At 43.5% G+C, this 11,260-nt stretch overlaps 1 protein-coding gene across 17 annotated transcripts; it reads right to left on the bottom strand.

Moving 5' to 3' along the window:
• Nucleotides 1-1,966: 1,966 nt before the first annotated feature.
• On the bottom strand, nucleotides 1,967-7,594 carry LOC127307146 (uncharacterized). Of its 17 annotated transcripts, XM_071822777.1 has the most exons (8): nucleotides 6,981-7,589; nucleotides 6,810-6,900; nucleotides 6,418-6,483; nucleotides 6,315-6,342; nucleotides 6,106-6,197; nucleotides 5,706-5,778; nucleotides 4,168-5,496; nucleotides 1,967-2,607 (listed from the first exon to the last, which is right to left on the bottom strand). In XM_071822777.1, the coding sequence occupies exons 5-7, from the start codon at nucleotides 6,186-6,188 to the stop codon at nucleotides 5,395-5,397; spliced, it is 258 nt and encodes an 85-aa protein (XP_071678878.1). In that variant the 5' UTR covers nucleotides 6,189-6,197; nucleotides 6,315-6,342; nucleotides 6,418-6,483; nucleotides 6,810-6,900; nucleotides 6,981-7,589; the 3' UTR covers nucleotides 1,967-2,607; nucleotides 4,168-5,394. The 17 variants fall into 17 exon arrangements, 11 of the variants coding, with proteins under 11 accessions (XP_071678878.1, XP_071678877.1, XP_071678876.1 ...); XR_007855199.2 differs by having other exon boundaries at nucleotides 6,069-6,197; nucleotides 6,418-6,900; nucleotides 6,981-7,593; XM_071822776.1 differs by having other exon boundaries at nucleotides 4,168-4,232; nucleotides 5,365-5,496; nucleotides 5,689-5,778; nucleotides 6,315-6,900; nucleotides 6,981-7,593.
• Between the last annotated feature and the right edge of the window lie 3,666 nt (nucleotides 7,595-11,260).

Below are 11,260 nucleotides of genomic sequence, written 5' to 3'. Positions count from 1 at the left end.
GTCCATTTCCCTCCGTCGCCGTCACCGCTTCCGGCTTGGATCGCTATCCGCCACGTGTCGGCGGCGGTGAGGCTGCAGGCTGCTGCGCGCGGCCTTCTAGCGCGTCGGCGTGTGCGGGAGATGCGTGATCTACAGCTGCAGCTCCTCCAAGTTGCGCTTCGTTGCGCAAAGGACCTCGATCTCGTCCGCTGCGTCGGGGATCTTGGGCGTGCGGTTTCCCCCACGGGCGGCGGACATGTTGTTTTTCCTGCGGGCGGCGACCTCAAAGTCTGCGCCATCGACAGTCATCCGGCGGGGAGAAGGCATGGTGTCACCGACAGGAGCGCACTGCGTAGCACCATTGCATTCCGCCGCCGCCCGCCGCACGGGCTCCTTTTGTCCCGCTGGTTTCCATGGGATCCAGGTGGCTGTATAGGTGCACGTCCGACGGGTGAATGGTGTCCACTTTATTTTCAGGGGTCAACAATAAAGCGTCCCAGTCTATTTCAGGCTGAGAGTAATAAAACAAGCCGAGATGTAAAATGCTCGTTTTTAGGTGTTAGGGTTGTGTTGCATCGAGTCATGGTTTGTTTAGGTTGCAGCTCGAGGACGAGCTGCATGTCTAGGTGGGGTGTAGTCTTAGAGTACGTCATGGGTCTGGGCCCGTTAGTATTATGGTTTGCTTAGGGTTCAAGTAAGCCTTGCTTGGGAGTCAAGTAAATCTCTCTATATATGGAGAGGAGATGTATCAATCTAATCAAGCAAGAATTAAGAAGGAAATCCTCTCCCTCTTGCCCGGCAAAGGCCCCGGCCGGCCTTCTCGCGCCCTCGCAGCCCTCTCTCTCCCTCCCAAACCCTAGCAGCCACATAACAATCCGTCTGCTTCCACAAGCCACCGGAACACGGCCGGTAGCATGCATACATCGCACTCTTTCGAACAAGACTGCAGGAACGTTGTGCTGTTCCCTTGTGATGCACGTACGTATCTGCCTGCGCCGCTCCATTGCTGCACGAGACGCGTGCGCACCTCCGATCTACTAGTACTAGATTTAGATGTGCGCCTTGGCGCACGACCCCGTAGAGATCGTGACAATGTACATTATGCATATATGATTTCTTTGTTCAGTAATAACTTAATCTTGGAATAAAAACTTGTTATAGTAATTAAATTAATAAATGAAAAGATTTAGGAATTAGTTTATAAGGAATTATGTATGAATATGTATCAGAGGAAGGAATAATTCCAATTTTTTTTGGATTGCACTTCATATCTTTTGTCCTACTCTTGTTTCCCTGGGTAGGGGGTATTTAAAAAGAAAAAAGGGATAAAGGGTTAATTCATTCTTTATAGCCATTTCTTTAACAAGTGAATAGGAATATACTCTGGATCGGAATCTGAAGAAAGTACTACTTGATAATTTCCACAAATTTCAAGTCCTTATTACGATTCCTTTTATGGGGAAAAACCTCGAAAACTAAAACACTATGTTAAATACGTATACAAATTGATGATAAATAAGTTTCTACAATACGATATGTACAATCGCAAAGTTTACAGTTAGAAGCAAGGATTCATATAGATAAGTTGTTTTTTCCATTGTGCAATCCAAAGAACATATATACATATATTGTTAAAAGAAACAACCTGACACACTTAAGACAAACTCAATCATAGGTCAACAATTAATTAAGCATAAGATTTGAAGAGAAAAATTGTTTGGTCCTTGAGGAAGCGTGTGCCACCCAGTCAATGGTCATAGAGTCATTTTCGTTTAAGGTTGACAATTTTGAGCAATCAATTGGCTTGCACAGGCAGATATGAGATAACTGCATGTGACCATTCTTATCAAGAAGCATATTACCAGGATTAATTTCTTTGTAGGGATAGTCAACCCAAAAGAATAATTGAGCAGATACAACTAACATACTGTGAATATTCAATTCAAGTTCAGAAGCATATAACATTTGGATGTAATTATCTTTGAGCTGAAAGAAACATATGTTGGATGTAATGCCTTTTTACCTTAACAGCAGGAGCACCGCTTTATACTTCATAGAGAAGAGAGAGAGAGAACAAAGTTATCTACACAGGCCTAGGCCAAGCAACAAAAAAGGGGGTCAATGAAAAGAAATTAAACCCTAGGCGCTACACTAAATAAGTCAAGCTCTTCTCTGATCCTGACCGCAACCAAGGTGGGCAAGAAACTCTTGCTGAAAAATACAGCAGTTCCTTTCATTCCAAATGATCCACAAGGAATAAGTGCAAACTCCTTTCTCCAATTAGCAGGTACATCCCTTTGCAAATTGTTCCACCAGAGTAGAACCTTCAATAAGTTCAGCCTGAACTGACATAGCTCAGTGGACAACACTATACAATAGACCTCCTTCAAAAAAGGGCACGAAAGGAAGAGATGATTGGCATCTTCGAGAGCTTGGCCACACAGGCAGCAGTTATTGTTGTGATTCCATCTCCTGTTCCTCAAACAATCGGCAGTCCAAAGTCCGTTTTGAAGGAGCAGCCATAAGAAGAACCTTGTTTCTTCCTCCGGCCTTGGCCCCAGCTTGTTGTAGCTCAGGGATCTCAATGCGACAATAAAATTGCACCGTCAACCAAGAGCCATCTTTAGCCTGTTGGATGTAATTATAAACAGATAGAATGGCAAGACATTAGCCTGCAAGTTTTTCCACCTCAAATATACCCCACCTAGTAGAAATAATGAAAAAATAGTTCCAAAAAGACGAACAAAGCAACTACACTTACCGGACATTACTAATATTAAAATACCTCTAAATTCGGATATAAGATGCATAAAGGCAAACTAATAATTGGCACTTGCAGTTTGTAATCCAAATCAAATGAGAACTCTTTAGTTAGCTACAAATTTATTTTTTTGTCTTAGAAGCCGAAGCTCCATCTTGCATATATAACTTCTGGGCCATAAGTTTGTGTCCAAACCATTTCTAAATGTTTGTGTGGTCCAAACCATGTAAATTTTAAAAAAATTACTCTCATTTCTATCATTTGGTAAATGTTACTCTTCAGAACAACACACTTTTGGAATGAGATGGAGGAATCCAATACAACTATAGAAATAGTAAATACGATTTTAATAACCATGCACACGTGGCCTTCACACATGGATGTGTTATGTACACAGCTGAATTAAATGGGCATAATCTTCATGGTAACATGAAAGATGATTAAAAAGAGAAGCAACTCTTCCCCTATAGCTGCAACTAAGCAAATAGAAAATAATCTTGACTCGAAGGGGGAAACATGAGCAACGCTGAGAACAAAAAGTGTACATACAATTCTGCATTGAACAGGACACATGATACACCATGATTATGTGATCTACCAAAAATATAACTGTCAAAGGAAAGGAGATTTAAAAAATCTAGGCCATTATCATCAAGAGGAGATGATCATTATTTTAATACAAATCCCTTAATAGTTTGAACTTGAAGAGAAAGGGATATGTTCCATTAGTCTTTCATTTATGGGTCAGTCCCAATCATATAGAACCTAAGCAATAGGGAGACAGGGGTAGCAACCCGCTTCCATTTATGGACCGACAAATCATTTTTCTGGACACACTATTGACTGGTGGTGCCTTGTGAGGGTCCATGACAATGCAGGCATGACAAGCTCTAGTGATGAATGGGTTGTGGGTATGAATCAAGCAAAATGAGCTACAAAAACACATGTATTGATCAAGTGAGCACTATCCCAAAACTGAGAATAAACATTCTAACATGCGAATTAAGAAGTGAACAGTAGAAAATTCCTCTAGAATCTGCAGTATATGCCCTCTCACTCCTTTGCACAAATAAGTTAACTGAAGTACGGTACCTAAAGTAAATCAAGTTGGAAATAAGCAGAGTAAGTGAGATAAATAACTACCTAATCTGTAACATCTTTAAATAGATTCGTTTATAATATCATACTCTGCTTATTGCAACGAACTCACAAAATTTATATAACATTTTGACGCAATCATCCTCATCTTTTCATGTAACTCTGCAGGTATGATTAAAGAACTGCAGGCGAAGTAGCAAAAGAATATCCGAGAAGTATTGAAAAACTGCATGTATGATTAAAGAACTACAGGTGAAGCATGGAATTTAACACAGAGATAATTTATAGAATAGAAATAAGAAAAAATCAAGCTTCCTGTAAGCACAAACCTGACAGAATTATACAAACATATTTGCCTCTCGGATCCTAAGTATCCATACAATACAGATAGTCTCTACAAAGTGGTTCGGTAGAAGTTATATCAAGATTTTTTATAGTGGTATTGCAAAACAATATGATTATATATTTCTTCTAACTATGCATGAGGTAATCGTTCCTGTGACAAAAGAATATGATTATATATTTCTTCTAACTATGCATGAGGTTCTAGTTCCAGGTAAATATGTCACAGGATCACACCTTATACAAATATAGTTGCATGAGTTAAAATAGGATCAAGTGGGATACTATCATAAAGGTACACTACTAATCTCTAGCACAAAGTAATTAGGAAAATGTGTGTTTAAAATCTTCACTTCCAGGAGCAGTACAGATTGAGCATTCAGAAAAACAATTACTTCTTTGTAATAGCCAAGCTGACTATTCAGATAGCATTATATTAGAGTAGTTATAAATTACCATGGAGAAGAATTGTATACTATAAAGAAACAAATAAGTATGTATCCCACTGTCTGATAGGCTCATAGTCGTGTATCCCTAAGAGCAATGGAAAACTTAATAACTCTAATTCATACTGTACTATATATCGAGCATGCATTTGAAAATAGTATGCTATCAACATTAGTAAAACTGAAAACACATGCTATTTGAAAGCGAAAATTCAGTTAATGCATCACAGTCAATATTTTCTATCCAATCAGTTATGCAATATGGATCTCTGTGTGGTTACTCTTCCTATTTGCTCTCGAGCATATACATATATTAAAAGAACGCTACATTATGAATATTAGTGAAATTCCAAACACATGCTGTACTGAATATCCATTGTATATGTTCATTAGAGAACCATTAAATGTCTAGCTAATCCTGACCAGTTGCAACTAACCAGAGAGAAAAAGAAGTGCTGAAACGTTTAGGGTATAAAATGAGAAAATGGTATTTAGTTTTCACCCACGTTTAGTGCTGACATATAAAATGAGAAACAGCTGCACAAAGACATTTCACATATAAATTACAGAAAAAATGGTATTTAGTTTTCACCCACGTGCATTATGTGCTACACTCTATCAGGGAGCAAGGTTCTTTCTTTTACTCCTAGAAAAAATCAGAAAAACATCTAATACGATCTACTCATAGGAAGAAAAAGAGCATAAGTGTTCACTCACAGAGTTCAAAGGGCCACCTACAGGATGTTCAAACTATCAGTTCCATGTTGGCTACTGGAAATATGAATTCTGAAACCTGCCACGGTTGAAACAGAGTTTTATCATCGTGTATGACTCCATAGCACCTCCTGGCCCTTCCCGTTCGGGACTTGCCTGCAAAAATAATTCAGAAAGTTTCAGAAATGTCACAACCTTGACCGAACAATGCGAAGATCGATCCATGGACAATGTGAAATCTAATTTAATTCAAAAATATATATCATGCACAAATGCAGGGCATATGGTCACAAAACATGCATAAAATTTTATTTTTGGGCAAGCGCAACAGGTAGTTCTTAAACATACAGAGCAAATGAAGATACCATGAGGTTCACCATGCCGTCGGACACCGTCTCCAGCTGCACCATAATAGCTGAGGATTGCCATGTTATGAAACTGAGAGAAAAAGGAACACATAGATCAGTGACTGTAGTTAACTCCTTTTGCCATAATTCATTATAGCTCTGGTTTTTAATGGTTGCAAAAATGAGTATGGTGAAATTCTATTGGAATTATTAACTAAGGAGAGCAAGCAAAAAAGCATCCACTTCATGTCACATTAGCTCACTTTCAAGTTGGAGCTACCCAGAGCACTTCTTCAGGCATAGATGATTGCTTAGTTGGTTTCAAGATGATCCTATCAGAGAGAGAGAGAGAGAGAAAGAGAGAGAGAGAGATGTACTGACTATGTTGCTTCATTGCCATCAAGTCCTGATTAGTTACCAGTCAAACATCTGTCCGTACATGCTTCCAGTGTCTAGCCCAAGCTCGTACACCATCATTGGGTTGAGAGTGGCGAGCTTCATCGATACAAGCTAAATCAAAACATTCTAAAATTCAGTTTAGCCTTCAAACACCATTACAAAAAATCAGTGTGCATGCAAAAAAAAAAATTTCTTGTCTCAACTTGGCTCTGCAGCCATTGCATGTACCTGATGACCTAATCGAGCAGAGTTTTTCCTGTAAGCTGCACAAAATAAGAGAGGGGGGCATAACTCCAACCAAACACAGAGCATGTCTTAGTTAATTGATCACCTTGTCTCAGCCAGGAACCAAGCTTGTAGACATCTTCATTTTCTCACTGGTTCCCTCCCTTCTCAACTACAACAGGTTAATAATTTATACTACTAAACTTATTAGTTCTTACAATGATGAAACAAACTATGATTTTTTTCTGTTTAGCCAACTGAATATGATTGATGAGTATATTATTACAGAAAATATAAACCAGTACAATCAGATTAGGCGAGATAAGTAGCAAGTAAGCACATATATTGATTTTCTTCTCATAGGCATAACAACAAACACGTGTTTGGCGCCAAATCACAAAATCTGGACTGCTTGTGCCAAGCAGCTAATGCCCTCGATCTGTTGGATCATAGTGCCTCTAAAACATGTAAAAGAGTGTTGGGAAGGAGGAGATCGACCTGCCGGTGGGGGTGAAGATCCCAGGAGCAGAGGAGCAGCAGCTCAGGCGGAGGAGATCAGATCTGTTGGAGCCACAAGCCCTCCGGCCGGCTGATTTGAGAGAGAGGGGAAGTGAGACGGGAGAGAGAGAGGGGCAGAGACAAGGGAGTTGAGAGGCCAGGAGGGCGTACCTGGGAGAGTGCCGTCACAGCTGGACGCCATGGTACCGGGGATGAGTCAATAGAGGTCGAGCTCCCTGCCATCTCTCCTCCAGAAAAGGGGGAGCTCAACCGGCCAACATTCTTGAGGAAGATGGATGTCGTGGAGGCAGAGGGGCTGATGTAGATGGCCTGGCTCGTCATCTTCCCCGCGTGCTCCTTCATGTCTACTCCACCTCCTCAGCCATGGGCCCATGGCGGTCTGCTTCACGTAGAGCTCCACCTCGTCAGCCATGGCACGGTCCCTTCACCTCTCCCTGGTCCGCCCACCATGGAGGAGACCAGCAAATAGGGTGGCAGAGGAGAAGGGATGAGATCTGAGGGGATTGGAGAGAGGGGGCGTGGGGATTGGGGGAGAGAAGAGGACGAGGAGGACGGCTGCGGAGGGAGGAATAGCAGGAGGGGAAGGGGGCGCGCGAGCGGGCGCTCCTCCTGGCAACGCCATGGCGCGCGGCGGTGGTGTGTGCGGGGCCGAAGGGGAGGCGGAGGTGCATCGAGGAGGAGGCGCAGCAGCCGCCGCCTCTCGCGAGGAAGAGGGAGAACGAAGGGGCGCGGGCGTGGGTGTGGCTGGGGCGCTCGTTTTGTCTCCTCGCACGACCGGGCCGGGATGGGCTTTTAGTGACCCATGGATAAAAAGTGGGTCTGTGGGAGGGCCTCAGCGCCCTGGACGGAACGGTCGGCCGAGATCGCGCCACGTCAGCTCGATCGGACGGTCCAAAATCCAAACGCCTGTGAGAGCTCCATGGGGGTGCAGCAATCATACCGTGAGATACGTGCTTCAGTGGATGTGGATCCATCGGCCCTCGCACCGGCACGCACCCTCGGAGCACGGTGTGGCCCGCGTGCGCGGTGGACTCAGCACCCCGGGGCCGGCCCGTGCGGAAATCCTACCCCGCTCGTAGCCAACTGGGCTTTGCCCATTTCTACAACTTCTTGCGTGGAGTATCCGCTTCCTTCCGCTTTTTTTTTCCCTACTAGATGAGAGGATTAGCATCAGGTGCTTCCACCTCCACCCCAATCATTGATCGGGATCTGTTAAAAAGAAATAATCACTGATCGGGATTTCACATTTTCTGCTCTGCTATGTTTTTCAGTATTCATTCTAAAGAGTAGTATTTTTGAAGTGTGCAAACTGTGTCTCTCCTCGACGCGGCGGCGTTCCTCGTCACGCAGCCTCCCTTGATCTTTCCTTCTCCTATCTTCTTCTCTCCTTAGCTAGTCTTCTCGTTGCCACGCTTCGTCGCGACGCCTTTCATCTTCCAATCTGCGTTGTTCTTCACGCCTATCGGCATCTGAGCCAACCCTAGGTCTACTCCCAAAGTAGTTCCTTGGAGGAGATCTTCTTGGGGGAGACCGGCGGGATCCACCAAAACGGCGATCCATCACTGGTGGAGAGGCTACAACCTGAGCGAAAGATCTAGTGTCACAGGAGCGGATCTCCTGCCAGATCTGTGGAGGTAGAGTGGATCTTGGCGGAATGGGGTGGGGAACAAACACAACCCTCGAATGGAAATTAGGGTTACAACATACAAGAGATATAGGGAAATTATCGCGAGATCCAACTATTCCAAGCGGTCCATGATGAACAGTACTAGGCTGAAGCCCAGCAACCGCCATTGATCCACTCCTCGAGCCAAGTCGTATCACGTCGCACACCCGTGCATACGGCGGTGCGAGGCGCGATGCAACCACACTATGTCCACGAACTAAGGATCCAGCAAGCTGCGGCCCAATCATAACACGAGTTCCTTCCACAGAAATCCTCAAGCCAGATCTAGTCATGATACGTTGTAAACGTATCTATAACTTTTTATGCTCCATGCTTGTTTTACACCAATTTATATATGTTTTGCTTATACTTTGTTGCACATTTATATATTTTCAGGCACTAACCTATTGACAAGATGTCACAGTGCTAGTTCCCTGTTTTCTGCTGTTTTGTATTTCAGAAAAGTTGTACAAGAAATATTCTCGGAATTGGACGAAACAAAAGTCGAATATCTTATTTTCCGTAACGAAGACGAAGTTCAGAGGGGGGGACGAAGAAGCACCATAGGGCGGCCAGACCAGGCCTAGGCGCGACCTAGGCCATGGCCGCGCCTAGGGGTGGTCTCGGCCCCCTGGCGGCCACCGACCTTGCCCTTCCGCCTATAAATGTTTCCCGATGCAAAAACCTTAAATGAACCAGCCTTCGTCCACGAAAAGTTCTGTAGCTCCGCCGCCGTCGAAGACAAGATTTGAGGGACAGAAGTCTCTGTTCTGGCACCATGCCATGACGGGGAATTGCCCCCGGAGCCATCTCCATCGATTCCACCGCCATCTCCATCGTCGTTGCTGACTCCCATGATGAGGAGTGAGTAGTTCTCTCCCGAGGCTGAGGGCTTTACCGGTAGCTATGTGGTATATCTATCTCTCCATGTATGATCTTTATGTGATCATGAGCTTTGTAATCTAGTTGAATAAGTAGATATTCTTCAACTATTATGCTACTCAAGTGGTTCTATAATGTGATCTCCAGGGACACCTTGTCCAACGGTGTGAAGGTGATAGTGTGCACACCGTATTTGTTTCGTAAGCTTAATTTACAGAAATATTTATGAATTGTGGTGTCTAGTTAGTACCATCTTTGTATGCTCAAGGTGATAGTGTGGGGCGTCCATAGATTGAGAATGCGAACTTTAAGGAGTGCTTATGCATCCCTACGCGGTGAATTTATGTTTGTTATCAAACCGGAGAGTGGTTCAGAGTAGCGTAGTGAAGTGATAATGTCTATGTATTCAATTAAGGTATCATTGCTGAGAGTGTCCACTAGTGAAAGTATGATCCTAGGCCTTGTTTCCAAGCATTGAAACACCGTTTACAACCAGTTCTGCTACATGTTTGCTTGCTGCCATTTTTATTTCAGATGCAATTATCATTCATAATTATCCATATTACTTGTATTTCACTATCTCTTCGCCGAACTAGTGCACCTATACACCTGACAAGTGTATTGGGTGTGTTGGGGACACAAGAGACTTCTTGTATCGTAATTGCAGGGTTGCTTGAGAGGGATATCTTTGACCTCTACCTCCCCGAGTTCGATAAACCTTGGGTGATCCACTTAAGGGAAACTTTTTGTTGTTCTACAAACCTCTGCACTTCGAGGCCCAACACTGTCTACAATAATAGAAGCGTGCGTAGACATAAGATCACGCCATGGAAAGAAGATGATCCAACCTCCGATGATAGACCATCAAAAAGGCGGATCAATGAATGCTCCCACCGAATTGATTCATTTCGACGGATGAACGATCCGTCCTCCGCAACAGCAAGAAGCGATGCCCACCAGCGAGTCGAATCGAGGGGGGTCGGGGGAGCTTACGGCGCTTGGGAGGGTGGTGGTTTCGCCAGCGAAAGGGGAAGTGGCAACGTCGGCGGCCTGTGCCCTATGCGCGGCTGTAAGGGCACATTGCTCCTAAGTATGTTTTTGGTAATTAATGACAATCCTCTATGGACTAATGTTTTCTTTGTGATTATATGAAGGAATATTTCATAGGTATTTCTTGAAGTCCATATGTTGGATTCAAGTGTGGATTCCATGAATATAGTGTTATATCTTTGGTATTGGCATCAAGTATGGATGTCATCAAGGTTGAGAAGGGCAAGTTCAAGATATGCATATCGAAGATATCATGCTTGAAGCTTGTCGTCCTTTTCGTGATAATGTACTTGTGAAGATGTGCCTCAATAGAGCTATCCCATAATGGTGTATGGGGGAGCAATTGTGAGTCTTCACGAAGCAACAACGATCAAGTGAAGCATTCTGTCTTGAGTGGAGCAAGCGTTGTCATCAAGATCAAGCGTGAAGCGCAAGGAAAAGGTATGGCCTTGCTAACCTTTTACCGGTCTCAATGTAATTGTTGGGAGACCGGGTTATAGGATAGATATCCGCACTATCAAGAGGGGCTTTCGGTTGGGTAACTTTATCACATCATCTTAGGACGCTCAATCCTTTCCATACTTTGCATACCTATATTATTGTTGCTTCTTGGTGTTTTTCTATGTGAGGTTCTTGAGTTTTTGGTAGCTTTTCAACAAGCCTAAGTTCATCGAAAACGGAATCCGCATGCATCTTCTATTGCGTTTTCGAGTTTGGACGTCTTTACCATTTCCTGACGTTGGGAGGCTCCCTCTCTGAAATCATATAAAAATATTCTTTGAGGGGTCTCAATATTTCCAAAAAAAATTGTTTTGTTCTATTCGTCGTAATC

This window comes from Lolium perenne, chromosome 6 (genome assembly GCF_019359855.2).
Source record: "Lolium perenne isolate Kyuss_39 chromosome 6, Kyuss_2.0, whole genome shotgun sequence".
NCBI lineage: Eukaryota > Viridiplantae > Streptophyta > Magnoliopsida > Poales > Poaceae > Lolium > Lolium perenne.
Note: the sequence above shows the minus strand (reverse complement) of the source record. Positions and strands in the feature narration are given on the sequence as shown.

Excerpts from the sequence above, each read along its gene's own strand:
- LOC127307146 (XM_071822772.1), bottom strand. The coding sequence starts at position 6,398 with ATGCTCTGTGTTTGGTTGGAGTTATGCCCCCCTCTCTTATTTTGTGCA. Across the intron at positions 6,198-6,314 it reads CTGCTCGATTAGGTCATCAG|CTTGTATCGATGAAGCTCGC; the intron begins GTACATGCAATG and ends GTTTTGATTTAG. Across the intron at positions 5,497-5,705 it reads ACGGCATGGTGAACCTCATG|GCAAGTCCCGAACGGGAAGG; the intron begins GTATCTTCATTT and ends TTATTTTTGCAG.